General features: G+C 55.7%; 4 protein-coding genes across 11 annotated transcripts in view; 2 read left to right on the top strand and 2 right to left on the bottom strand.

Annotated features, from left to right (window-relative positions):
* Nucleotides 1–4,138, top strand: part of MARCHF2 (membrane associated ring-CH-type finger 2) — a 40,673-nt gene extending 36,535 nt beyond the window's left edge. Inside the window, exons 4-5 of the mRNA XM_063358438.1 lie at nucleotides 898–1,107; nucleotides 3,633–4,138. Coding sequence (XP_063214508.1) covers nucleotides 898–1,107; nucleotides 3,633–3,791 — 369 coding nt within the window. The 3' untranslated portion in view covers nucleotides 3,792–4,138. The remainder of the gene's footprint in view (nucleotides 1–897; nucleotides 1,108–3,632) is intronic.
* A 1,988-nt stretch (nucleotides 4,139–6,126) lies between these two features.
* Nucleotides 6,127–7,495, bottom strand: LOC134526502 (uncharacterized). The gene is made up of 2 exons (XM_063358444.1): nucleotides 7,038–7,495; nucleotides 6,127–6,584 (listed from the first exon to the last, which is right to left on the bottom strand). Exons 1-2 carry the CDS (start codon nucleotides 7,372–7,374, stop codon nucleotides 6,127–6,129), a joined length of 795 nt encoding a protein of 264 aa, XP_063214514.1. The 5' UTR covers nucleotides 7,375–7,495.
* A 3,729-nt stretch (nucleotides 7,496–11,224) lies between these two features.
* On the bottom strand, nucleotides 11,225–16,700 carry LOC134526501 (thaicobrin-like). 4 transcript variants are annotated; one of them, XM_063358441.1, is made up of 4 exons: nucleotides 16,565–16,700; nucleotides 14,334–14,492; nucleotides 14,111–14,220; nucleotides 11,225–13,502 (listed from the first exon to the last, which is right to left on the bottom strand). In XM_063358441.1, the coding sequence occupies exons 3-4, from the start codon at nucleotides 14,166–14,168 to the stop codon at nucleotides 12,982–12,984; spliced, it is 579 nt and encodes a 192-aa protein (XP_063214511.1). In that variant the 5' UTR covers nucleotides 14,169–14,220; nucleotides 14,334–14,492; nucleotides 16,565–16,700; the 3' UTR covers nucleotides 11,225–12,981. The 4 variants fall into 4 exon arrangements, with proteins under 4 accessions (XP_063214511.1, XP_063214513.1, XP_063214512.1 ...); XM_063358443.1 differs by lacking the exon at nucleotides 16,565–16,700 and adding an exon at nucleotides 16,441–16,544; XM_063358442.1 differs by lacking the exon at nucleotides 16,565–16,700 and adding an exon at nucleotides 16,005–16,434.
* Nucleotides 12,184–26,225, top strand: BTN1A1 (butyrophilin subfamily 1 member A1). Of its 5 annotated transcripts, none has more exons than XM_063358435.1 (11): nucleotides 12,243–12,311; nucleotides 17,441–17,545; nucleotides 18,588–18,935; nucleotides 19,638–19,919; nucleotides 20,962–21,066; nucleotides 22,303–22,323; nucleotides 22,950–22,970; nucleotides 23,620–23,640; nucleotides 24,174–24,194; nucleotides 25,188–25,220; nucleotides 25,705–26,225. In XM_063358435.1, the coding sequence occupies exons 2-11, from the start codon at nucleotides 17,461–17,463 to the stop codon at nucleotides 26,220–26,222; spliced, it is 1,455 nt and encodes a 484-aa protein (XP_063214505.1). In that variant the 5' UTR covers nucleotides 12,243–12,311; nucleotides 17,441–17,460; the 3' UTR covers nucleotides 26,223–26,225. The 5 variants fall into 5 exon arrangements, with proteins under 5 accessions (XP_063214507.1, XP_063214505.1, XP_063214503.1 ...); XM_063358433.1 differs by lacking the exon at nucleotides 12,243–12,311 and adding an exon at nucleotides 16,729–16,866; XM_063358434.1 differs by lacking the exon at nucleotides 12,243–12,311 and adding an exon at nucleotides 16,876–17,142.
* Nucleotides 26,226–26,692: the final 467 nt, after the last annotated feature.

Genomic DNA, 26,692 nt, shown 5'->3' with positions numbered 1-26,692 from the left:
CAGAGGCTTTCTCTGTGAGAAAGATGCAGATTTGGGCAGAGGTTGTTCCGTCAAAGAAAATGGGTCTGTGATACCTTCCTCTGCCGGGGCCAGCCCAACACCGCGGCCCCTGGGCTGCTGTCCTGCTTTGTCTGCTCAGGTGCAAAGCTTTCCGCTGGTTATTCCCTTTCAATTTTTTTTTCTCCAGTCTTTTGGTTTCTTAGCCGCTGAAGTGGTATGCTTTTTTTCCTTCTCTGTCACCATCTCGGCGAAAACACTGGGTGCACGGGTGTTTGCATTGCCCACCGGCTGGGCGCCGGGCTCGCTCACGCCCCGAGGACCCTCGCGAGCGCTCCTTCTGCAGGGCTGTCGGGTACAGTCTCTCGGGTGGACCTGGGCATTTCAGATTTGATTTAAAGGGGAAGCGAAACTCTAAAATGCCACGATTCTCCACAAGGAACCAGAGGGCTGGATTTGGGACGGCTGCCCTTAAGGCTTGGCCCGGCCACAGACTCCGCTGCCCCAGTTTCCGATAAGCCCCTACACCAGTTGCAGAGTCCTGGGTATGTTTCTATTGAAGCTCAGTCCAAGACCTGACAGATCTTTACTAAGCCAGGCTTTAGTGAACCGACCTCCATCTCTCTGCTAGCTGCGGCCTGCTCCTCGCTGCTCCACGGGAGAGCCCAGGCAGCTCCTGTGTTTACCGCTGCCTTCCCCTGCACGTATTCTTCAGTTTTCCTTTTCCCTCGTTGGTTGTTAAAAATGTACTCGATGCTCTCTGTTTGCGTGAGTTAAGTGTGTGCTCCGAGGTACGTGCGGACTGCAGAGAGCATGTGAGAGCTCCTCAGCATAGCAGTCCTGTTTCGCTAGCGCTCTGCGTGCCGCTGACTGATGCCCTTTCTCCCTTCCTTCCTGCAGTGGCTGAAGGATCCCGGTCCCCGCAATGAGAAGAGGACCCTTTTCTGCGACATGGTGTGTTTCCTGTTCATTACTCCCCTGGCGGCGATCTCTGGCTGGCTGTGTCTGCGCGGAGCCCAGGATCATTTGCAGTTCAACAGCCGACTGGAGGCCATCGGACTCATAGCACTAACTATAGCACTTTTCACAATTTACGTCCTTTGGACACTGGTAAGTGTCTGCTGCCCAGAGCCTTCTTTCTGTTCAAAAGGGAGAGCGAAACGCTGGGGCGCGCCATGTTGATGCAGCCAGCTGTTTCTGACTCCCCTTGGGAGAAAAACCTTGGGCTCTTTCCCTTGAACGCCCATTTAATTATCTTCAAATGGGAGCTGCTGAAGTTGTTGCTGAGAATGAGAAACCACTTCCTGATCATCTGCTTTCCAGATTGACGTGGGGGCCGTGTTCCCCGGGGTGCCATGGAGCCGGGCGCGGACGTGCCCGAGTGTGGCTGGGGCTGGGTGGGAAGGTCTGGGGCTGGGGACGGGCAGCGGTCCAGCTCTTGTGCCTGTTCCTACGTTCGAGAAGAAACACAAACTTGGTACCTGGGTGGTTGAGGGGAAAAAAAAACATTTGGAAAATGTTTGACCCCCAAATAATCTGCCACCACGTCCCTCCATGCTTTGTGCCACCCAGCACAGGTTGGCCAGGCCCGAAGGAGGTGCAGACTGGCCGCTGGGGGTCTCTCACAATTAAACGAATTCCAACACAGTGGTTTTAAGATGTTGGTAGCACAGAAGGGTGTGTGCAAGGAACACGCTGGCCCTGGGGAGATCTCTGACTTCTCTCTTATAGTGGGCTTTTGGACTCGACCCCCGAGCTAAGGCTGGGTAGCCAGCCTGCCCTGGCCCACTGCTGCGGCTGTGCGGCTGCGCCGTCGGGGTTGGAGGCGCCGGGGATTAGTGGGAACCTGCACTTGACACTGGGCATTGAACCGATCCATGCTGGGAAAGACCTTCCCGCAGATGCCTCGCTTGGCATCTTTTTGGACGTGCTGCCTTGGGCAGCCAGGAGCTTGCAGCTGGAGCGGATCCGGAAGAGCAGGAAGGCGAATGTGAGTTTGCTGTGTAGCGCATCCGTGAGCGCTGCCGGCTGGGAGCCCGCAGGAGCGGCTGGGCTGGGGAGCAGCTCCCGAGCCCTCGGGGCTCCCCCGGCCCCGCTCTCTGCAGGGGCTCCCAGGCCAGGCACTTCCCTCTGGTTTCAGTTCTTCCATGTGCTGTTGCTGGGTGGGTTTCTGGGTTTGCATCTTCATTTCAGCTCTCCTGTTCAAAGCCCTCGCTGTGCTCATGCCCTTTTCCAGGCGGCTTGCTGGGAAGCACTATTTTGGGAAGGGAAAAAGTGCAGTTGCTGGAGGAGAAATAGCAAGACCCCAAAAAGCTGGCGGTGGAAACGCCGCGGCCCGTTGTCCTGCCATCTCATGCTCTGATCCCTCTGAGTCCCAGCTTTCCCTGGGGTTAGGACATTCCTCGCAGCTCTCCCAGACGGACCGCTAGCTTCCCATTCACCCGCTGTCTCTGAAGACTGTGAGGTGCATTTCCTTCTTGTTTATCGGCAAAAAACCTTATTCCCACTGTTGTCCCTCTACAACAGGAAAAAAATGCATAGATCAATGAGCTGAATTACCTCAATGCCATGGCACAGCTCCATTTCTCGTAGCAGATGTCTGAGACCTATCCAAAAGTAATAGGAATACTGACTTTTCCTTGTCGGATGTAATTCCGGGTACTTCCTACCTTTACAGAGTATGAAAGCCTGGTTTTGTTGAGTGGCTGACTGGATTCAGTATTTAGTTTTCTGGCTCACAATTTCTAGGAAAAGAAATTAAAATAAATGGGAGGGAAATACACGCTGGTTTTATTCCTTCCTGAAGAAATTCTAGAAACGTTTAGTTTCAAAGCTAAGGAATCAGCAGGAACCGTGAAGGGGAAAAAAAAAAAAAAAAACAAACCAGCTGCGGTGGTGTTAATGATTGCAAAAGGCCAGGGGAAGGAGTCCGGCCCGCGGGGGAAGCGCAGCTCCAAGCTCGCCCTTACAGGGCTGCTCCGAAAGCGCAGGGCCGGCTCACGCCTCGGGGCCAGGCTGGTTCAGGTCCCCTGCAGCTTGTGCGTTCTCTCCCCTCTCCCTCCGGCCGGACAACTCTCCCAGGCATCGGCGTTGTCCGAAAAACTGAGTCCAACCGATGCCCTGTCGTCGCAGGCCAAGGCGAGACGGCTTTTGCAAAGGGCGGAGAGGGTGCCCCAGGACCTGTGAGATGGTTGGAGGCTGGTTGGGTTCAGCCCTCTGGGGCTGCTCCTGTTGAAAACCCCTTGTTTCTCCCAGAGGAGGTGCTCGCTTCAGCGCAGCGCTGGGGTGGAGGGGCGCGTTGTGGTCCCTCCTTGACACACCTCACCGCCTGGTACCCAAAGCAGCTGAGCAAACTCCATCCCTCTGTCCTGCTGCCCCCCTCTGTCTGTGCCGTGCTCAGCCTGGTGTTACCAGGAATTAATTGATTCCTCAGCAAAGGCTTGGGACATGGAGTGTGCCAGAGTGTTTCAGGGTCGGTGCTATCTCCCTTGGCCGGGGATTGCTGGTGGATTGACAAGGAATATGCAGCGAGCACGCGGAGGGCGGATGGGTGACTGCTTCTCACCGGCCCTCTGCGGGCTCGGGCACTCGTGACGGGGGTTCGGTAACCAGACCAATGCGTTATCGCCCACCAGGTTTCGTTCCGCTACCACTGCCAGCTGTACTCGGAGTGGCGAAGGACCAACCAGAAAGTCCGCTTGATGATCCCAGCCTCGCGGAGCCCTCACCCCCTGCCCCACTCCCTCCTCTCCGCCAAGCTCCTGAAGAAGACCGCGGATGAAACCACCGTCTGAGCCCTCCCTCGGCCGCTGCGCCCCGTGGCTGCTGGGGTGAGGGCAGCCCTTCGGGGCTGGCAGAAGCAAAGAGGGTCAGGCGTCCCCCTGCGTGCGCAGGAAACGCGGCAACCATGGAGGCACTAGAAAGCAATCATCCCACCCGAAGGGACTTTGCGGTCAGCATGTACTTTATACTACAGCAAACAGACAGATAATCAACATCTGTCATGTGAAACGGCTCAAAAGAGCCAGATGGCAGAATATGCCTGTCTGCAGGGACACTTTCCTATAACTAAATACCATACATGGAAAATATCTCCCTCTATATATATATATATATATCTATATATAATATTATTTTTTAATCGCCGTGCATATTGTGTTTCAGTCTTTTTGCGTTGATGTTCTAAGCTTCAGTATAGAAGCTGGCAGCCTGATCTCATTCAGAGGTTAAATCTATGCCTTTTCTGCAAATGAGCGTATAAGGAACACTTTTCATCGACCGTTCTTGAAAGTCCCCTTCTCCTTTGCACTAAATTGGTTTTGATAATACTGCAGCAGCCTTTCCCATTACTCTTTGGTCTCTTTTTTGGTGTTTCTGTCCTTTCTAGAAAGTTGTGTGTTTTTAATAATTATTATAATCCCAGAAGGAGTAAAATGACGTAATACCGAATGGAGACATTTTGTATTGTAAAGTACTGTAATTTTGAGAATTTCAAAATATGTTTCAAAATGGGGAAATCTCTTCCTGTGCAGACGTGATCTCACAACATGCTTTCCTTGGAGATCCTGGCTCATCCCCAGGACTTGGATGCACTCGGCTCAGTATGTCTGGCAAAGGTAGATGGAGGATCTGCGGGTGGGAAGCGATGGCTCGTACTAGCTAAAGGCACCATTGCCTTTTGCTTTTCCAAGATTCAGAAAGGAGCTTTCCTGATCCCAAAGAGAGCGAGTTGGGAGTCCCTGTTCCCTCGTGTCCGTTCACCACCCTGAGGCTGGACCTCTCGCCCTGTGGGTTACACGCGTACCCTGTGGGACAGGCCGTGCTCGCCGGCCGCGCGGTGGGACACAGGTGGTCTCGGCTGTCGCCGTGCGCTTGATTTGCACATTCCTCGGCAGCAGCTGGAGGAGCCGCTGTGGTTTGGTTCATCCCTGGAAGCGCTGCCTGCCTGTTCCGTGTCCTCTAGTGAAACACCCCAAGTTCGCTGGTTCCCAGAGGACAGGCTCTGGGTCCCTTCTCCTGTGGGGCTGGCGTTCCTCCTCCTCCTCCTCCCCCTCCTCCTCCTCCTCCTTCATCCACCTGCATTCCCAGCACATCCAGCTAACAGACCCCTCTCTCTCGGGGTGTCCAATCTGCCAAGGGTCTCCCTGAGTTTGGCTTCAGTCCGTGCCTCTCTGCCGCCTTCCCACCCTGCCAGATGATGCCTGTGCTTGGCGCTGGGCGTTCCTGAGCCCAGCGACTGGAGCAGGCCGTAAGGACGCCCTTGGCACTGCCCTGCTGAGTGCTCCAGAGCTGTGTGCAGCTGCTTGGCCTGAGCCTTGGCTCGCTCCGGTGGTGGTGAGGGTGGATAGCAGGGAGGAGGCAGGCTCCAAGGTGCCCGTGTCCTGGCAGCACGTGGTGGGAGTCACACACTGTGTCCCTCCCCTCCTTTGCTGAACCCAAGTGGATCAGTCTGATGCCCGGATAGATCGAGACCTATAATTTCTTTAATTCAAAGCACCACGTGCCATTCCTCCTTCTCTCTATCTGCAAAGCAGGATGCTTTTCCTTATGTGTTCCTTGACCCTAGGCTGGAAGTCCCTGGTGGCACGAGCAGCAGGGGCCGGTGTCCTGTCTCTCCCAGTAGGATTTCTCCAGCCCTGGGCCCTGCTCTGTGTCTGCTCTCCTCCTCCTCCTCCTGCCCCGGGGTTCTCGTGCAGCTCGGTGATACCCCAGCACGTCTTGCCGCAGCCTGTCTCTGCCCAGCTGTGGACACGTCTGAGCCGATCTCTGTTCTGAGCACGAGGGTCTTGATCGATCGCAGGGTGAACGTCTTCTGCCACAGCCAGGCTGTGCATCTCTGCTCCTGCTCCCCGCCTGTCTCTTCCCTTCTGCCGGGTACCCGCGGGCACCTTCCCTTTTCCCTGTCGCGCAGGGATGACCCAGCCCCAGCGCTCCTGGAGGCTTGTAGCGCAGAGAGGCCTCTTCAGCCCAGCTGAATTGTGGTCCCTGTGCAGCAGGAGCATCGCATCCCGCTTCCATGGGATTGTGCAGCGCAGCTCCCACGCAGGCGCTGCCTCCCTCCGCGCACCCCTCCCCGGGGCAGCGAGCACTGCACGGCTGCGCTGCGCCTTCTCCGGGTTACCCCTTCCTTCAGCCCCTCCCCGGCACGGCCCCTGTCACCAGGGCGTTCCCCGGGAAGAAACATTTGGGGGTTCGGTTTAATGTTCCCAGCCCTGGCTGCCTCTCGGGAGCTGGGTCTTGCGATGCAGCTAGTTCTGGCAGGCAACGAAGGACGCGCGTTCCCATACCGCGTTTCCCTAGTAAAGTCAGTGTTCCAGTTAGGAAACCCACCGTGGATCCAAATATGCAACTGTGAAAGCCAGAAGTCCCTGGCTGGGGGCAGCTGAGGCCTGGCCCCGTGCTGCTGCGTGGCCACGGCTTCGCTCTCAGCTTCGTTGTCTTTATCGTAGTTGCCAATAATCGGAGTTGTTGCATGTGCCCCCGCAAAACACAATGGCGACTCTCTGAGTCTTCAGCTCGTGGATGTGGGAAATCAGTGTCTCTGACCCGCCACGTTCCAGTGTCATGGGGAAACGGGCTGTGCAATTCTGTAAATAAAAGTGAGACAAACTTCGGGCTGTTGCGTTGTTACTGGAGATGGGGGGGCCCGAAGAGCCCAGGCTGCCTCCCTGAGAGTGAGCCCCGCGCGCTGGCTTCCCCCCGCGCTGTGGGCAGCTTTCCTGACCTGCCCCCGGGAGAGCTGGCAGAAGGTTTCGTATTTGAGCCAAAGCTGGACAAAACCCAGGGCTTTTTGTCATTTGTGGGCAGGTTTCTCTTGTCTGCACACAGAAACCTCCCTGGTGTTCAAGGCCAGGTTGGATGGGGCTTGGAGCAACCGGGGCTGGTGGGAGGTGTCCCTGCCCAGGGCAGGGGGTGGCACTGGGTGGGCTGGAAGGTCCCTTCCGACTCCAACCATCCCATGATTCTATGAAAATTCCAGTGAAGAGGAGCCAGGGCACCAATCCGTTGAGAAACCCAGCTTTCCTTCGGTCTCACCCTACCTGCGTCAAGGTGACTGAGCTGGTTTTCAGAAAGCAGTTTCCTTTTCTTGGTTGAGGTGGGCATTCCTGGCCACACCGGACACGTCCTTTGGGGTGTTTCCCGTGAGAAGGAGGGTGCTCTGTGCTTCGGAGGGGCCCCTCGGGTCTCCGTTGGTTTGGGGGCTCTGCAGGTACGTGCCGATGGCTGGGATCTCTCCACAGGACCTGGGGGGCACCAGCCAACTGTCGGCAGAACTGGGACGCCTCCTTGGCTGTTCACCACAGGGATGTGAGGACCAGACCCCATGGCAAAAATGGCAAAAGACAAACCGGGCTTCGCTACGCACGTTTTCGACATCTGCGATTTACTCTCTGATTCCAGAAACAACAGCGATGAGGAACTGCAATTATTTTGCGGGGGGGGGCAAACAAGAAGAATAAGCTTTTCCGTCTTATTCCGAACCAGTATCAAACTAAGAGGTAGTCTTTATATTTCAGAATCACGTGGGCTTCTCAGTTTCTTGTCTTAAACAGAAGACAAGAGGTGACAGGGACAAAATACCCCTTGAAATAGGGCACAATCTCCAGCTGCAATGTTACCTACCACCTCCATATAACCTGAGAGAAGAGCATAGAAATGCCCAAATCTGCTCATTTCTGGGGTGCTTCTGCCCTGGACCCTCTTGGGTAAAAAAAAACCAAACCAAACCAGCCGAGGTGTCCTGGCACCAAACGCACTCTCCGTCCTAAAAGTCGCAAGAAGCTTTACTTTCAGGAGCAGCCCCTGCCGTCCGACACCTGCGTCGATACTCCCGTTTTTAAGAGGTTCCTCTTCTAAAGTGGCAGACACAGACCACAAACCTGCCGCCTCCAGTTCCTGCTGGGCATCTTCGTCTCTGATGCTGCTTCAAACCGAGCAGGCGAAATCCCCCGTCAGAGGGTTGGGCGGCAGAAGAAGGTCTTGAATCCGCGCAGCCCTGGTGGATGCGGCATCTCAGCAGCCCAGTCCCGCCTCGACACCCTGCTGGCTGCTCCCCGTCCCTATGCTCATCCTTCTCCTTCTTCCCCTCCCGGAGTGACGAGCGCGGCATCCGGAGCCAGGCCACCTCCGAGGCCCAGTCCTCGTCCCCGGGGAAGGGCAGCAGGGCAGCCCCCCTCTGCCAGCGGGGACCGGGGGGGTCAGATCCCAGCGCTGCGAACCCAGCTGGGGAAGGGGACTGGAGGGGATGAAGAGGAGAAGAGAGAAATGTTTAATTGGAAGCAAACCCCCAGCACGGCTGGGGGCAGGTGCGTGGAATTTCTTTTCGCGGGGGCAAACCATGAGCTCCGAGGAGGAAGAGGAGATGTCGGAGGGTGCAGGGCTGGGCCCAGACCCTCGCGAGGAGGCACCAGCCGCTATGGATTCAGGAGGAGCTTGCGGTGAAGTCCCTCGCAGCATCTCCGCAGGGTTTTGCTCCCTTGTGGTTGGCCGGGGACACAGCAGGACTCTGACCTCCGCACCGCTGTGGATTAATACGAACAGCTCCGTCTCTTACACGGAAAATATTCGCTTGGGGTGAGAGTGGGAGAGTTTAGCTCATGTGCCTGCCCTGCCTTTAACGGAGAGGTGAGAAAAGCTTCCAGTGGGCTCGGGAATTCACTCACCCGCCTGGTCCGCCGGGAGACCAGCGCGTACAGACAAGCCTGTGCCTCCGACTGGCGGGGGAAGGCGCAGATTAAAGAGGCAAGGAAATCCGTTTACATCCCTTTTAAGTCCCTACAAAATGGCTATCAATGCCGTGCGTGCTGATTCATGCAGATGCTCTCAGCGCTGCTGATAGTTAAATGCATCCAACCGGCGGCCTGAGCCCAAAATAAATGGGGGGGGGGGGGGGAAGGTGGAACGATACACCCAAAAATCACTAATCCTAGGGTTAGTCTGGGCTAAGAGCAGTCCCTCCCCGGCACCGTGACCCACCGCGTTGGGTGGGAGGTGGAGCAGGAGGGGAAACACGGCTGAGAGACGCTGCAAGCACTGGGGTGGAGAGTCCTCCCCGCCTCCGGCTTGAGAGCCTGGGGCATCACGGAGTACATGGTGAAGCAGAAAAATGAAAGAAATGTCATCTTTGCAACTGTATGGTCTACAAAGGAGGAAGGCACGGAGAGGGAAAACCCTGTGGGCAGTGCAGAGGTAGGAGGAACAGGGAAGAGGGGAGCTGGTCTGCGGAAAAAGGGTTTGAAGAGTGTTAGCTGGGTGACCGATGGAGGAAAATCCTGCTAAGGACAGCAGGGCTCCTTCTGGGTGAAAGTCTACCAGTTCTAAACACCAGATCCCCCTTACATTTAAAGAAGGGCGGGATGGAAGGAGAATTGGGGGCTGTATTCCCCTTCCTCTGGCCATGCTGTGCCACCTGGGGTCCTGGAGCCACCCGGGGGACCCACAGCTGCCTGGGGGTCCCGGACTCCTCGGGGCTCCCATGGCCGGTCCCAGCAGCCGCGCTCGTCCCATTCCCGATACCGAAGTGGCCTGAGCGCCTCTGCCAGGCGCCCCCAGTTGTGGCGGCAGCCGAGGAGCTCCGGGAGGAGGCGATTTGCTCCGTTTGCCTGGACTGTTCTGCACGCTGGTGGTGCTGGGCTGCGGGCGCAGCTTCTGACAGGGCGGCATTGGCCTGTGCTGGACGGGGGCTGTCCCCTCCTGGCCCCCGGGCCAGGACACCTTCCCCAGCCCTGCAGCATCGCCAGCCCTGGGGGGGCGAGGTGGGGCAGCGGGACCCCTCCGGGCACCATTCTGGGCCGTTTCTTCATGTCGGGGGGGGGAAGACGCTGCCTCCTCCATGTTGATTACCTCTTGTACCGAGGTGCTTTGTCCTGAGGTTCGGGGCTGGGGGTTACTCTGCGTGCGGCCCCTCCGCTGCATCGCCCTCCACACGTCTGCTCGCAGCTTTCCCAGGCATTCTTTGCGAGAACGCGATGTTTTTATACGCCTGTCGGAAAGCTTTCCCGTCGGTGGTTTGCAAAAGCCTACGCTCTCCGCGAGGAGCTGACGCCGTAACTGCGCCCTCTGTGCTTTTGACTATTTGTTTGGTTGGGTTTTTTAACCAATGTCTTCCTGTTGCTGCATTTTCCCTTTTCCATGCTTTGTGGCTTAACATAACATTTGTCAAGTTTTCCTAAGGGTAGTGGCTGTCTGTCAGTGCTGCGTTGCGCCGTTTGCATAGACAACATTGTAATTTCCTGCCCTGGTGGCCCCTCTGCTGTCCCTCGGCGTGTTGCTGTCTGCCACACCGAGGTGGCAACAGTGATTGCAAACGGTCCTTAATATTATTTTGATTTGTGTCATCTGCCTCCGTAGGGATTCTGTCCACCTACGTGTGTTGTGGTTCCACTCCAGCGGCCGGTCCTGAGCTCCTCACTCACATCGCTCACCCCAGGCTCCCCCAGTAGCTGGTTTTGGGGACGCACCCCCTCCCAGACACAGTGTCTGTCACTCAGGACCCCCACCTGCTCCAGCAGCCGCGCTGAGACCCCCACTGGCTCCAGGAGCTGCGACCACAACCCCGGGGTGCCCACGCCTCCCAGTGCCGCGGTACCTGCCACCAAACCCACTGCCGATGGTGCCCCCAGCAACTGGCGCTTCATCCTCGCAGCGCTCAAACCCGCAGGTGTCCTGGTCGGAGGTAAAAACAGAACCAACTTTCCGTTCAGTAATTTTACTCCTTAGCTAGGCCTCTTCTAACTCTCTGAAATTAACAGCGTGTTGCGCCAACAACGGTTCGTTCTCAGAGCGGTAAGACCAATGTTTACAGTCTGTGCCAAGCAATGGTTTGCACAGAGGCTCTTGCTTATACTTATTACTGTCACAACCAAGGTCGGCTAATTTCGTTATTTGCCCCGTTGGAGGATCGGAAACGGAAAAGCGCAGAGGGGTCCCACCTGCGGGGAGGAGCAGACGGGACAGGTGACCCCAAACTGACCAACAGGGGTATTCCACCCCATCTGCCCCACGCTCGGTATAAAAGCTGAGGGATCAAAGGGTCAACGCTCTTTCTTCAATGGCCGACGTCCGAGGAGGACCCTGTCTGTTCATCTGCCTTTGATCCCGATCCGTGTGTTCCTGACTCCATCTCTGGAATCCAGTTCCCACCCATTGCCGAGTCCAGCCCGGGACTCCCCCAGTGTCTGCCGGTGATGTCATCCTGGGAGCTTGATACGGTTTTGAATATACTGTATCTATTTCATTATTTCCTTTTTATTCGATTATTAATATTTGATTAAAGAAGTTTAGTTTCTTCTAAACTCGCAAATCTCCATCTCTCTCCTCCTCCTCTCCGTGTACGAGAGGCGGGGGGAGAGCATCTGTCGCCGGCCGTTGGCCAATTCGGCCGAAACCACGACAACAGGATACAGAGATCACGCAAAAAGGCAGTTAAGAAAGGATTTGACGGGAAGGTGGGACCGACTGCAGTGATCGGGCACAGGGCTGGGTCAGATGAGAGCAGTGTCCAGCTCCATTTTACCCACGACCGGTCCCTTTTGTACCCCTTTCTGCCTGTTCCTCCTCGGTTTCTCCCCAGTCCCCTTCCCCTACACGCTCCCTCATCGCTTTTCAGTCATGCCGACCCCTGTGAGCCTCTTGGACCCGCAGGTCCCGAGGCTGACTGTGCCGGAGGCCGCTTATGTCCAAGCCAGGGCACGGACTATTATATGGATGCAAAGCGTATGTGCGTGCGGTGGGGAGCTCCTAAAGGATGTCTCTTCTTCCAGGAGCAAATACAGTGGCAGCTGGAGAGCCTCAGGAGAGAGAAAGGAGAACTGGAGAAACGGGAAGGGGAGGCGGATCTGCCAGGACTGTCTGGTAGGTACATGGTGCTACCGGGAAGAAGTTCATTTGGGGAGGGTAAAGAAGGGTGGATTCTTGGGAGCTGGGAGATTGAGTCGTCGTGTCCAGCTGTTGGTGCACGATAAGGTGATGGTTGCACCCTTGGGAATCACAGCCGTGCTCCACACCAGAAAGTAAAAGCCGTGGATGCTTTTAATCGCTTCCCGTCCCTTTGCACGGTCCCAGCCTCCCTCGAGAGGATTGTTCCTGCTCGTGAAGGAAAAGGGGAGGCGGAGAGGCAGAAGACTGTGCCTGAATTTAAGCAGCAGCGACGGTGCCTGGAGGAACAAGAGTGCTTGGTGCTATCTCAGCCGCGAGAGCTGGAGAAGCAGATTAAAACAAGATTGAGAGAAAATGCTGCTAAGTTCTCCAAGCAGACTATTCATCGGGATGGCCTGATGAAGGAGTGTCAGCTGTCAGGACGTGAGTCCCTGCAGGTGAGGTTCTGCTGCACCTTCACGGGGGGACCAGAGAAGGGCAGATCTGCGGGGTTTGCCTTGCCTGCGGACTTCAGACGCTTCTCGATTTCTTACTTACCTCCCTTGGCTGCCCCTGTAGCTTTCACTAGTGCTTTGCTGTAAGAAATGCGCTTAATGCACGCGTCACTGAGAACTGAAAATACAGCGCGGAGAGGCTTTGGGTGTAGGGAGAAGATAAGCGTTATCATGAGCTCCAGCACCCAGCTGTGTTTGGGTTGTTTGTTTTTTTTTAACTTAATCATTAAGATTAATTGAGAAAAGCCAGAGACGCTACTCCAGCACCTTTTAAGGAGTTTGAACCCGCTGTATTTTTCATGGCCTTGTACAGAGCAGCTCTGCAGTGCCCCAGCACTTGACACCACTTCTTTGCCCTGAGGCCACTCGGCACCAAGCTCCTCCAAGCGCCGAATCTCCGTGCTCCCCGTTGTCTTTGCCGTCCCAGCTGTGGGGTGGAGGGGATGAAGGAGGCTCTTTGGTGGCGTCCATCTCTGAGACCTGCCAGTCCTCCCCCTTGGTGGCCAGAGGAACCGTGCGAGGAGAAGGTGCAGGACCCTCCCAGTTCCCAGTGCCGAGACCCAAGGTCCTGGTGTTCGCTTTTTCAGTCTCGCCCCCGCACCCACGCTCCACCTCAGGGGCACAGCTTGAGCCACGAGTCCATCCCCACCCAGAGCCAGGGGCGTAGTCTCTCCCCAGGACGTGAAGCCAGGCAGAAAGCAAAGATTGGGGCTTCGTTTTCGGCATCAGCAAATGCCACCTGCCTGTCCGTAAAGTCCAGGCAGACCTGGATGGCCCTGGGGAGGCAGGCGAGGCGCAGGGGGGTCCAGTCAGGGTCGGTGAAAGCGTGGTATTGCCCAAACCACTGCCCCACAGCCCAGATCCCCTCTTGGGGGGTAAAACTGAGGACCCCCTTCCTCCTGACAGACTCCTGGGCCACCCCCACAGCCCACCAGTCTCCCCCCTCAGCCACCTCCACCTCCCAGCAGTGCCTCCCCGCGGCGAAGCCCTGGCTGCCCAGCACGCACGGCTCCGTGTCAAACCGCTCGGGGTTGTCAGGCAGCGAGGTCCACGCGTCCCCCCGTCCCACACCTCTCTGGTCACCAGCCAGGACGAGGAAGGGGTTGGCAGTGTCTGGGTCCAGGGTCATGTCAGCTGGGGACAGAGGAGGAGAAGCTGCTCAGGACCAGCAGCCCCAGGGTAGTGTCGGGGCTGCATCCACCCCAGCAAGAGAAGGAACAGGGCGATTTCCTTTCCCCTGCCCGGCATCGTCCAGCGTGGGGTGGGAAACCCCCTCGTGCTTGCCCTGATGCTGCCCCTGCTCCTGATCCAGGAGCTCGCGTGTGATCCCTGGTCGCGGAGACCCCAGTTTCCTGGAGGAGGATGCACCTGAGTGGGTGGGTGCACATCTGCTGCGCAGAGCCCTGCGCCTGAGCCCGGGCGTCCCGAGTGCCGCGGAAGCGAAACAGGCACGTCTGGGCACCAACCGGTGCGACAGGCATTACCCCCAGGACCCCAAATTCCTGTCTCTTTCTGTGGACAATGGAGGGAGCTCAGGTGTCTTTGGTGTTGGCGGTGGGTCTACAGCAGGAGGAATTCAGCTGGGGGTGTTGCAGCCACCAAGACTCAACCCCAGGACAAGCCCAGGCTGGGACAAGCCCCAGGTGCTTTGACTCTCCATAGCTCTTCCACGGCAGAAGGAGGATGCGTTTTTCTGCTCAACAGAGCACAGTTTCCCTTGCTCTTCCCTTCTGAAAACTCACCTCTTCCACTCATCTCCTCCACCTCATTGGCCAGGGTCTCCCTCTCTTCACTCTCCATCCTGGATACCAGCAGGTCTGCAGAAAATCAGCGGGAGGAGAGGCAGGATTCCCTGTTGAAAGTGGAAATTGCAAGACTCATAGACCGCCTAAAGATGGTAAAGAAGCAGAAGGACTGATGGAAAAGTCACGGCATTCAGGCACTTTGTAGACAGCCAGCACTCACCTGCGGGCTTACGCTAGGAAAGGTTTTGGATGGGTCTGAAGGTCTTCAGTCTGCTCTCCACGCCCCTGACCTCCGCGTCGGCTCCTGGCCAGACTGGGCTTGCACAGCATTCCCAGCCTGTTTGAGTGAGCAGATCTAAGTCCAGAGGGGTTGGATGGCCTGGAGAACACAGCTGGGAGTTGGGCACCTTTGCCACTCTGTAGGGCACCACACCACCGGAGCTTCCACCTCCCCTCCCCTCGGCAACCGCCTGCCATGCCCTGAACCTGCCGGCGGGCGTGTGACCTCATCTAACACTTGAATTTGGGAGTCCCCCGATGACGTTCCTGCAGTGCCCCTGTCCTGTTCGCATCACAGGATCTGCGGCATCTCCCCTCCCTTCGGCCAGCTGTGTGTGGGTGATAAGGACCCGCTGCCCTGCTGGAAGAGGCTGTATCTGCCTGTGGCAGGATGCTCAGAGCCCTCCTGGGTCAGCGGCACCATGTGCACCTCCAGCCCCGTGGGATGTCACCTGGGGACACCAGCCACAGACCAGTGGCCATGCTCTGGGTGTCCAGGCTGTGTACCGTGATGAGGGAAGGGGTCTGGCTCCTTACAGGCACTGCTTGCCCGGATGTGTCGTGCTGCCAAGGGGTTTCAGGATGGAGATGTTTGCAGGGCATGTGTTGCCTCCATTGCTCAACCGGTAAATGGGGGACAGCAGGTGCCGGGCTTTGCATCCCACCCTCGCTGCTGCCCGTAGGGAACTCGGGAGGGGGCACCCACTCTGCTTTGTCCCATCACTCTGGAAGCCCACGCCAGTTGAGCACAAAATAAAGCGTAGCGCGAGGGGACCCGCTGCCCGCTGCCGCGCTGCCTGGCGCTGGGCGAGGGGGCCCGGGATGGCAGGGCTGGGGACAGACTGGCTGGGCAGGGACTGTTCAATCGGGGACCACCGTCGCGTGGTGGCGTGGGCATGGCGCGGTGGGGGCTGCTGCTGAACCTCCTGCCTGCAGGGCCGGCCAGCGATGAAGTGAAATGTGTCCCCCCCCGGTCACAGCCTGCCCTCAGCAGCACCCGCCGGCAGGACCCAGTCGCCCACCAGCACAGGCAGCCGCGTCCCCCCGGGGGGGCTGGCAGCGGCGGGAGGTCCCCAGCGCAGGCACACCTGCAACACCCTCGGGTTCACACGCACCTTTGCAGATCCTTGAGCAGCGGCGCGGCCCCTCTGTGCGCCCCACGCCCCTGCCCAGACCTCTGACACCCCCCCCACCCCCCCCAGGCTCCCCTGCTCGCCCAGCTGGATGCTCACTGCAAACATGCAGCGCTCACACACTCACCCCCAAGGGCTTCCCACACTCCTGCCCCCCCCCTACCCCCGCCGACACCAGTGTGGACCCTCCGCCTGCCTGAGGCCCCTTCCCGCACCTGGCACTGGCCCACCGCCCGGCCGAGCCCGCTGGCCGGCTCTGCGTCGTCCACGACTGGGCCCTTTCGTGCCCCTTTCTGCCTCTCCCCCCACCTTGTCCTCCCCGATTCCCTTCTGCTGCGCACGCCTTCTGCAGTTTGCGTACGTCCACTGCCACCTCCGCCCCCCCCAGCACACACACACCCCCCCCCCGGTTTCTGGCACCCCCCAGCTTTGCATCCTTACAGCTGCCAGAGCCAGGCTGGCCCTCCCTGGGGTGATACCTGCAGATTGGTGACATCCCAGCAATTAGCATTGATTAGACTTATCTCCACTATCGTTCGTTGGCCACATCTGTGTCTCTGCATGTTCCATTTATCACCTCCCTCTTTTCCTTGTTGTCCCTTTTGGCAAGGTCCCTGCTCAGGTCCCTTTCCCCGGGCAGATGCTGTCGCCCCCAGCGTGTCCCCTCGCTGCTGGCTGGGGACGGGAGGGTGCGGGCCCTGGCTGGGCTGACACAGCCGCAAACCGTCCTCCGGGGCCTCGCCTCTTGGCCAGGGGGGAATTGTTTTTCAGCCATTTTTAAGCTAGTGCTGGGCTTTGCTCCCAAACCTGTGCTGCCTCTGGGAGTGAATCCTGGCTCCGTCACCTCCCTCCTTCCCACTGCTGCCCCCGGGCTCTTCCTGGGGACCTGCAAACCGCTGCCAGAATCCAACCCACCCCCGAGTGCCGGGAGAGCCGCGGGAGGAGGCAGCCGTACGCATACGTGCCTATGGAAGCGGACATGCCTCCAGAAGAGCATTTCCGGAGCAAAAAACATCACCGAAAAAGAATGCCAACTCACTCGGTGACTTTCCTTTTTGAGTGGAGGCAGCGCAGGAGGAAACGGGTGGCAGGCTGGGACAGAAAGTGACGTTTCAGTTTGGTTTTCGGAGGAGGAAATGCTTAGCTCGGCTCAGGGTGACCCCCCCGGATGCACCGGCTGATGGCTGAGCAGCTCCTGCCCCAGCCCAGAGCCCATGAAAGAGCTGGGGGCCTCCAGGGACGCGGCGTCTCTCGGAAAGCTGCGGCTTGAAATCGCTTTCTGCCGTCTGCCCAAATCAGTTGTGGTTTTCACCCCTCCTCACCAAAGCCCGGATTAAGTCAGTGAGTGATAAGAGGGTTCGGTGGCAGCGGGAGGGGGGGTGGGGAGCGGTTCAGGGCAGGGCCAGGTCCCATCTTGGCTGGGGGTTGAATTAGCGTTTCGCTTATTTTGCTCTCCCCGGTCCGAGACCTCCTCCCGCCCTCGGTGCGGGGGCAGGGGACGCCGTACCGAAGGCCAAGTCTGTCCCGGAGGAGGAGCGTGTGTTCCCAGCTCCTCGCACGTTCGGTCTGGGTTTCTCCTTCTCATCCTGCGCCTTTCCATCTCTTTCTTGGGGCTGGGTAAGGAAAGCGAGGGCTCCATATTAAAACACGTGCCACTTTGTCACGGAATTAGAGGAGGTGGTGTAGCTTGTCCTTTGTTTCCCCGCGGTGAATTCCTGCAACATTTTATACTAGTCGGATACTTTATGTATAAAGCAACAAGCAAAACCAGGCTGATGATGGAAAATCGATTTCAACTTTTGGCATCTGAGGCTCTTCCCTCGGCATTATAAAAACGGGCTGCAATAAGCAATAAACTCATTTAAAAGTGAATTCTCCTCCCTTTTGCCCTTCCCCTCTTCTTCCCCGTCTCCAGGTTGTGCCCCAGTGAAGAGGATGCTCTCTGCTTTCCACCTCTGCAGCTCTCTGCCGGCTTTTGTCGTTTATGGTTTATTTTTCCAAGCTCACGAGCTGCAGACAGGTAGGGATTCCCCCGGTTCTTGCTGATCCCTGCGGCGTTGCTCCAGCCTGACTATCTTCCCGGCTACCAGTGCAGCTACTCCCCGTGAACGGCGGAGCACGGGGCAGGGACGGGCTCTTTGCCATAAACCTTGCGGAGGTCTGAGAGCGCCAGCGTCCCGCCGCGTCCCGGTTTATTCCTCCGGCCGTGTCAGCGCGGGCATTCGCACAACCTCGCTGAGCCCGGGTGGAGATCGGGTGATGCCCGTGAGCTGACGGTAGTTTGCTGCCATTTCCCTCCCGGCATGTTCCCAGCATGTCATCGCTTGCCGGGGACGGACCCTTTGCAGAACCAATTCAATAAAGGGAAAAGCAATGAAAAAAAAGTCCTTTAAAAAATATTCTGGGATCTTTCTCCATGAGGTTGCTGACCTGAAGCAGCTTCTTCAAGGCAGCCCTGGCAAAAGGGTGCAGCAGAACAGTTGACTCAAAAGTTACCTTGCCAACCAAAAGCTGATTTGCTTTTGTTTTCCTTCAGCCAGAATCCACTTTCTCTGTGAGCCGAGTGGCCAGATTATTAATAATTAAATATAAAAATAATTACATTTCTAAAGATGCCCGGAGCACCTGAGATGTATTTATTTTCTCTTGTAATAGGCGCGAATAGCTGAGGATATTTGAGTTTTATTTGTACCCCAGTTGTCTGCTTTCTCCAGCCAACCACCCGGAAACCTTCCAGCCCTTTCCCTCCTTCTTTATCCTGCTTTCTCCCTGCCCCGAGCAGCATGGGGAGCACCCGTTCCCTTGAGAACAAACCAACTTTTAGGGATCTGAAGAACTCTCGTGGTAGCGCGGGACGGGGGAGCAGAGGCGCGGGCCTGACCCCGGCCCGCTCGCGGTCCTGCGTGGCAGGGCTCCCTCTCCCAGCCTTCCCCTCAACGCCTCGTCTCCCCCGTCGTGGTTACACCGCCAAAGCCATGGCATGGCACGGCGGCACCCAAACCCTGTGGAGCCGCCACAGCAAACTCACAGCTATTTTTTCTTCCTCTGGCGGTTCCTCCCAGCTCCGCTCAACGTGACGGGACCCCCCGGCCCCATCACCGTGGCCATGGGTGAGGACGTGGTGTTGCCCTGCCGCTTCTCCCCGGAGCAGAGCGTGCAGGAAACGGAGGTGGTCTGGTTTCGGGAGCAGTTCTCGCCCTTTGTGCATCGCTACAAGGGCGGGCAGGACCAGTACGGGGAGCAGATGCCTCAATACCAAGGGCGCACTGAGCTGCTGAAGGACGGCCTCGCCAAGGGCAGCGTGGACTTGAAAATTTTCCACATCCGTCTGTCGGACAGAGGGAATTACACCTGCTTCATTCACCGTGGCTTGGATTATGACGAGGCTGTGGTGGAGCTGGAGGTGACAGGTCTGTAGTGCGCGTCCCTGGTACCTCTCCTTTACTCGCTTGTAGCCAGCGCTCTTCTTCCCTGTCCTTCTTCCCTGTCCTTCTTCCCAGCAGCAATTTCAGGTGGTTGCTTTGGAAAGAGGGTTTTATTAAGTCCCGTGGTTGAAAATACCAAGAAGAGAGGTCTCGTCTCGTCTCGTCTCGTCTCGTCTCGTCTCGTCTCGTCTCGTCTCTTCTCTTCTCTTCTCTTCTCTTCTCTTCTCTTCTCTTCTCTTCTCTTCTCTTCTCTTCTCTTCTCTTCTCTGAGGTAGTCTCAGAGAGGTTAAATTGCCTACTGAGTGGCTCTGGAAGGAGCTCGTGAGATATGCCGCCTCCTTCAGAAGGGTTCTTGATATTGTTTTCTTCATATAAATGGGTGTAAGAAAAAATATGGCATTGCGTAATAAAGTAAGAATGTCTTGGCTCCTGCTTTTATATTTCACTATCCAGGCCTGCAGATTATTTTGCTGCAGTAGAAGCCCCTGGAGCAGATCTTTGAGTTATGTGAAAAAGACTGTAAGAAATTTCCTGACTCCAGGTGACGCTTCTTTTTAAAAAAAAAAACCTGGGATTTGTCTATTTTGAAGTTCATCCCTTCTTGTCAGGGAGAGGGACAGCCAGGCCACCTTATTCCCCGCTATCCGGCATCCCGCCGGATCACCTGGGATCTCTGTTTTCCCGCAGCCAGTGGCTCTGCCCCGCTCGTCGCGCTGGAGCAGTACCAGGCCGGGGGGATCCGGGTGGCCTGTCGCTCGGCCGGCTGGTACCCCCAGCCCCAGGTGCTGTGGCGAGATTCCCGCGGGCGGCATCTCCCATCCCACTCGGAAAGCGTTACCCAGGACGAGAGCGGCCTCTTTGCGGCGGAAAGCAGCATCATCCTCACCAGGGGCCCGTACCAGAACCTCTCCTGCGCCGTCCGACATGCCCTGCAGAGCCAAGAACGGGGATCCCCTTTCTACATATCAGGTGAGCGGAGGACGCGGGCCGTGCCCTCTCAACGCTCCCGATGGAGCTGTGTTCGGCAAGCGCCGCCGGCAGAAAACCTCAGGTGCCTTTTGCTCAGTGCATCGAGTGCATTTGGCAGCGGCGTTTGGGCGGGCGTGCTGCCAAAATTCACTGGTTCTGTCTTGACAAAGTGCGGGTTTGTCGGGGGGCGGGGGGGGGAAGGGGAGGGAAAGGCAACCCCCATTGCAGCAGAATTTCTGCAGACAGCGGGGTTAAATACAAACGCTCCGAACACTGGAACCAAACAAAAAAGGAGAAACCAACCCATGCCCTTCGTCTCACCTGCTGTGAAATCCTGTCCTACTGGTTTGGTATGAGAAATAAACTGCCGTGTCTCATTTTAGCATCTACATATATTGAATATAGTTTATTTTTTCCTTGTCAAACAGCAAAGCTCCTTTTTTTTTACTGGACGATTGATTTGGGGTGGGGAATATGTCAGAACAGAGACGCGATGGTGAACTGGACGAACCATACACAAAACCGCCCTGCGGGATCACGTGCTTTTCAGCTGTATCCTGCTCCTTTTCTGCTTTGGGGATGAGCAATTTTGGGAGAATTTACTTCCCCAAATACCCATACCTATCTCCTGGTGATACTGCTTGGCACTGGAGTGTTGCTGTTGACGTGTATGTTACCCTGTTTCTCATCCTACGTTGCCTAATGAAGTATAATAATTTTTTTTCCAAAGGAGAAGAAAGCATGATTTGACTAGAAATAATTTGGCGAGAAGTCCCTTTTCCCTTTAAGCCCGCCCCCCACAATGTACGCAGACAGAATGTCATCAGCCCGACACAAGTGCCGACTTGACTAAAATGTGGGTCGGGTTTTTTTGGTAATTATTATTTTTTGTCAGTTTGCGGAGTAGAGTTAAGGAGCTGGTTTTCACCCTCGAGGGGATTATTCAGACGTGCTTGGGATAAGCTTGTACGAAACAGAAACCATCGACCTCCCACCGCCGCTTGCAGAGTAACCCAACGCCTTTGGGCATTTTATTTTTCAGATGCCTTTTTCCAAAACGCCCGTCCTTGGATGACCGCCCTGGGCGTGGTCCTGGTTGCCGTGTTCGCGCTCCTTACTATTGCCGTTTATCTGTTTAAGATTAAAGGTATCACCCCGGCGCGGGGCTTGGGGAGGGGGCTGGGCGGCCACTGCGTTCGGCCACCCCTGGTTTTGACGGCTGGGTGGGTTTGGGACGTGGCGGGGTCTTGTCTTGGTGTCTGGGACATGGGGGTGGCGCTGGGGAGCTTCAAGAACCAGAGATTTCATTTCTGGCAAGAAAAGAAAGGATGTTTCTCCGACAAAAAGGCTGGCAAAGGAGGGAGCGTGCGCCAGGCGCTCCTCTGCCAGCAGAAATGGAGCAATCATTCGCCTGGCCCTGCAAAACCACCAGGGCTTGGTCTCCCTCTGAAACCCACCCCCCCAGGGGATAAATGACACAGAGGACTAAAGGAAACAGAAATCCTCTGTTTTTTACCAGGCAGCGGTGATGGTGCAGGCACCGCAGCACTTTGTGCCTTGCAAGCGGCTGCGACTCAAGTGGCTTGAAAGCAGCTCGACAGAAAAGGACCTGGGGGTGTTGGTGGACAGCCGGCTGAATATGAGCCAGCAGTGTGCCCAGGTGGCCAAGAAGGCCAACAGCATCCTGGCCTGTATCAGGAATAGTGTGGTGAGCCGGACTAGGGAAGTGATCATCCCCCTGTACTCGGCACTGGTGAGGCCCCACCTCGAGTACTGCCTTCAGTTTTGGCCCCTCACTACAAGAGGGACATTGAGGTGTTGGAGCGTGTCCAGAGAAGGGCTACAAAGCTGGTGAGGGGTCTGGAGGACAAACCTTATGAGGAACGACTGAGGGAGCTGGGGTTGTTTAGCCTGGAGAAGAGGAGGCTGAGGGGAGACCTCATCACCCTCTACAGCTACCTGAAAGGAGGGTGGAGAGAGATGGGGGCTGACCTCTTCTCCCTGGTGACAAGTGATAGGACGAGGGGAAACGGGTTCAAGTTACGTCAGGGGAGGTTTAGATTAGATATTAGGAGACATTTTTTCACTGAAAGGGTTATTAAACATTGGAATAGGCTGCCCAGGGAGGTGGTGGATTCACCATCCCTGGAGGTGTTTAAAAAAAGGGTAGATGGGGCACTGAGGGACATGGTTTAGAAGTGGCTCTTGTCAGGGTAGGCTAAAGGTTGGACTCGATGATCTTAAAGGTCCCTTCCAACCTCAGCGATTCTATGATTCTATTCTATGATTCTATGACTCCTGCTGAGGTTTAATCCGTCCTCTTTGGAAGGGGTGATTTTTTTAAAATCATTTAGATTTTTTTTTTTTTTCTTTTCTTTCGTAGGAAAGCAGGAGAAAAAAATAGGTAAGCTTTGCTTTCCGTTTTCCAGACGCTGGAGGAATTCCCTCAAATGGCAGAATTCCTGGGGCACGTTTCTGGGGGCCAGGGGGGAGGGGAATGGCTTGGCTGGTAACTATAGAAAATTGTGACATGATGAAATAACGAAACGTTGTAACTTTAAGGAAGGTCATTGCAGAACCAAAGCAAGCGTGAACAGATGTTGTACCAACAGTGAACTTTGCTTTTCAAAGGGCTCTCAAGGTTCCTCCCAAAGCTGGAGGAAGATTTGGGGTGGCACGTTGCGCGTCGCAGGGGGTTCAGCTTTATCTCAGTACTAAAAAACCCCAGGGGCGGGATGGTGGGGTCGCCCTGAAGGTGAAATTTAACCCCGTGCTCCCTCCTTGTCAATGCAAACCTGCCCCTTGGCCGCGGCCGCGGAGCTGGAGCTCAGGTCTCCATCGAGGCAGCGCTGGCCACTGCCCCAGGTGGGTCCAGGGAGGGTGGGCAAGATCCCCAAAAGTCTTGAAGAGCTCCTGGGCTGAAGCTTTTCCATCAGGAGTAATTTTAGCCTCCTCCCCACCCCAACGATTGTACCGCTGAGAAAGGACTTGGCTTTGGTGGTGACGTTCTGTCCTGGTTTTGCTTTCCAGCGATGCAAGAGGCAGCACTGCGTAAGTCCCACTCCCCGTCTTCCCAGCGGAATCCTCCGTGAAAGCGTTCAGGCCTTTTTATTCATCCTCTCGTCCCCTCCAAATGTCCTTTTTAGGCAGATTCTTTACTTCCCCCCCCCCCCAAACAATATGAAAATTCACTCTGAAAAGTCATTACGGTTTTTTCCCTGAGTGGCTGTCAGTGTTTTTTAACATTCTCATTTTAATTTAAGTAGTGAAATTGTTCTGAGAAGTTACGGGTTTGTAGGGGAAGGTTACAGAGACTTCAGCTGTTGAGAACTTTCTTATAAAAATCTAGATTGCCTGATTACCAAGAAATATAAAAAAACCCCAAACAACAAATCAACACCCGAAGAGGGCATTTATTTTTGTTTGGGTTTTTGCTCGCTTGTAGCAAAATGCCACAAAATAGTTATTTGGCTATTAAAAATGAGCTCTTGCTGAACTGGTGCCGAGGCAGATTGATGGGGAAGATAAACACAGGGCAGCTGAGCGGGGAATCGCGAGCACCCTTGCAATCGGAGTAGGGATCAGCCCATCCGCCCCCCCTCCATCGCAGCCTCCCCTCGCCTGGGTGGTCCTTCAGCCGGATCCCAGGGAAGGGAGCGTGTCAGAGAGTAACCCGTGCGTGTTTCTCTCTGTTGTTCAGGGGACCGTGATGCAGAAATCGGTGAGTCCGCTTCTCTTCCTTGGCAGAGGATTTTTTTTTTATTCGTAGAGTCCGTTTAGGGTGGTGGGATTTGGTGGTTGGTTGTTTTTTTGTTTTGTTTTCTTTTCTTTTCTTTTTCACTGTCGAAGTGTGACGTGAATTGAAAAGTGATCGGGGATCGGGGTAAAAAGGGAGAGTGAATCTGGGAACGAAAAAATGAAAGAAGATTGAAGATGCTGTCGGGGGCTGGGGCTGGATGACTGCGCAGGCAGGGTGAGAGTGCCCTGCACGCCCTCGCTACTGGCACCGTGATTTGGTGGAAATGCCGGGTAACAGGTCCCCTTGGAGGCAAGGGACCTCCCAGAGACCTCTTCCCGGCCCAGATTTGAGCAGGGGAACCTGCCCCATCACCTGCAGAGCAGAGCAGCAGGCTTGGAGTGGGCGAGGGCACTGGCTGAAACGCCCCGCTCCTGCACATGGGGGTGGTTATGGGAGACGTTATGTCCAGATCAACGTCCCACGGCCCATTTGTGCTGATTTATCTTGTTTTTCAGAAAAGCAAGCTGAGGAGCTTGGTGAGTATCATCCTCTTCCCTGTGTGGGAGACTTTTCAGTTGGGCCATGGTCTCACCTGGGTTTTGCAGGTGTGCCCCAGTTTTGATTTTCCTGTTGGGAAAGGAAGAGGTAGCAAGTGCTGAACTCATTTCAGAAATGTTCTTCTCCTTTGCTCTCTGTGTGTTTTTGAGCTATTCCCTGTAATGCTTCTGTATCAAGAAGAAAATGCTTTCAGTTTTCAAAGAAAGTACAAACAGACCATGAATATCTGTGTCCAGTTCTGGGCTCCCCGGTTCCAGAAGGACAGGGAACTGCTGGAGAGGGGACAGCAAAGGGCTGCCAAGATGCTGAGGGCACTGGAACACCTCTCTGATGAGGAAAGGCTGAGGGATTTGGGTCTCTTCAGTCTGGAAAAAAGGCGACTGAGGGGGGATCTTATCAACGCTTATAAATACTGAAAGGGGGGGTGTCAGGAGGATGGGGCCAGGCTCTTCTCAGTGGTGCCCGGGGACAGGACAAGGGGTAACGGGCACAAACTTGACCATGGGAAGTTCCATGTCAACATGAGGAGGATTTTCTTTGCTGTGAGGGTGGCAGAGCCCTGGCACAGGCTGCCCAGAAAAGTGGGGGAGTCTCCGTCTCTGGAGACATCCCAACCCCGCCTGGACGCGTTCCTGTGCCACCTGCTGTGGGTGACCCTGCTGTGGCCGGGGCTTGGAGGAGATGATCTCCAGAGGTCCCTTCCAACCCTATGATTCTATGATTCTATGATCTGTCTGAATTGGGCCGGGCAGCGTGGGTATATCTGTGGGAAATGGATGGGGCACTTTCGCATAGCTCCATGTTGCAGTTTTGAAGCTACACGCTGTGAGAAGACTTTCACAAATACAGCAACAATTCAGAAAACGTGCCACTAGACTGGTGTCTCGTTATCCTCAGCTAATCCAGTACAAGTGTGTTCAGATTACATCTCATCTGCGGTTTGTGTTTTGTTTTGTTTTGTTTTTTTAAAGCATGGAGAAGATACGCAGTGCCAATAGAAGAAGGTAATTAAACTTTGGTCTTTCAGGGTGCTGAATCATCTTCCCTGCTTTAAGCTCCCATCCTGGTAGTTCCCCTCCTGCAGTGCTGCTGGTGGGACCGGGGGTGCTTCTGCCAGCCCCCGCTTTACGGGAGGAAGCGTAACCCTCCGGCTCCTTGGTCATTTGGTGCCTCAAAACACCAGTTGCCCCAGTTTCAGGCAAATCTGGAGAGTCCTGCTTCTCAGTGAGCAGTGCTGGTCACATTTTAGAAACACGGGGACTTTTTCAGCCTGGAGGTCTGCTGACAGTCCTCTCCCCTCCCTGCTCGATGTCATCTCTCTGCTTAATTTTCTGTTCCTTGCACTAATATTGTTACCTTGTGCAACTTGCCAAGCTGCAGTCTGCCAGCCGTCGCTTGCAGCCTTTTTCTTCTTCCTTGTGCAGCCCCAGCAAGGATCTCTCCCGGGGTGAGCTCTGCCGTGACGTGTTGACTCCATCTCTCCTGCAGCGAAGGTGGTTCTGGATCCGGACACAGCCCACTGTGACCTTGTCCTGTCTGACGACTGCAAAAGTGTGAAACGACAAGACACGCGGCAGGACATCCCCGACATCCCGGAGAGATTTAACCCATGGCGCTGCGTGCTGGGCCGTGAAGGCTTCACCTCGGGGAGATACTACTGGGAGGTGGAGGCGGTAGATGGAGGAGGCTGGACTGTGGGCGTCTCTAGAGAAGATGTGAAAAGGAAAGGCGAGATCGAGTTTAAACCGGAGGAGGGCATCTGGGCAGTGGGGCAGTGGGCAGGACACTTCCAAGCTCTCACATCCCCTAATCGCACTCTCCTTCCTGAAATCCAGACTCCCAAGCGGATTCGTGTCTCTCTGGATTACGAAGAAGGACGGGTGGCATTTTTCAGTGTCGATGAGGAGATTCCCATCTTCACATTTCCACTGGTTTCGTTCGAGGGAATAAGAGTCCGGCCTTGGGTCTGGCTGGGTCCTGGGACGTGGCTCAAAATGTGGCCCTGATGAAAAGGAGTGAGTAAGAGAAGGCTTTTTTAGGGGACCTCAGTAGTTCAGACTCACGGAAAGAATTAGGTGGGAAGGAAGTTGTGGAGGTTTCTTCTGTAACCACCTGCTCACCACAGGGCTAACCTCAAAGCTGCCTTAGGTGTTTCTGGACCTTGTTCAGCTGAATTGCATAGGAGCTCCAAGGGTGGAGATCTGGTTTCTTCTCCGCACGTCTGCCCCAGGGCTGCACCTCTCTCAAGGGGAAGAATTAAGCCTTTATGTCTGTCAGAGTTTCCCCAGTTGCAGCTTGTCACTGTTGCCTTTCATCCTCACTCTCTGCCCGTTGAACAACACTTCTACTGAAAGGACACTGCCACAACAGGGATCGCTTTTTAAACGTACGGAATAAAGTTACTTCAGTAGGATTCGTCTGTATGCGTGTCAGCACCAAATGTCTGTGTCCGAGGCGTTTCCACCTCCTTTTAGCC

This window comes from Chroicocephalus ridibundus, chromosome 22 (genome assembly GCF_963924245.1).
Source record: "Chroicocephalus ridibundus chromosome 22, bChrRid1.1, whole genome shotgun sequence".
Taxonomy (NCBI): Eukaryota; Metazoa; Chordata; class Aves; order Charadriiformes; family Laridae; genus Chroicocephalus; species Chroicocephalus ridibundus.
This window is presented reverse-complemented; position numbering and strand designations above follow the sequence as displayed.

Excerpts from the sequence above, each read along its gene's own strand:
- LOC134526501 (XM_063358441.1), bottom strand. The coding sequence starts at position 14,168 with ATGGAGAGTGAAGAGAGGGAGACCCTGGCCAATGAGGTGGAGGAGATG. Across the intron at positions 13,503-14,110 it reads GGAGGAGATGAGTGGAAGAG|CTGACATGACCCTGGACCCA; the intron begins GTGAGTTTTCAG and ends CTCTGTCCCCAG.
- LOC134526502 (XM_063358444.1), bottom strand. The coding sequence starts at position 7,374 with ATGTCGAAAACGTGCGTAGCGAAGCCCGGTTTGTCTTTTGCCATTTTT. Across the intron at positions 6,585-7,037 it reads GCTCAGTCACCTTGACGCAG|AATTGCACAGCCCGTTTCCC; the intron begins GTAGGGTGAGAC and ends TTTTATTTACAG.
- BTN1A1 (XM_063358435.1), top strand. The coding sequence starts at position 17,461 with ATGCTCTCTGCTTTCCACCTCTGCAGCTCTCTGCCGGCTTTTGTCGTT. Across the intron at positions 19,920-20,961 it reads ATCCCCTTTCTACATATCAG|ATGCCTTTTTCCAAAACGCC; the intron begins GTGAGCGGAGGA and ends TTTATTTTTCAG. Across the intron at positions 25,221-25,704 it reads CGCAGTGCCAATAGAAGAAG|CGAAGGTGGTTCTGGATCCG; the intron begins GTAATTAAACTT and ends TCTCTCCTGCAG.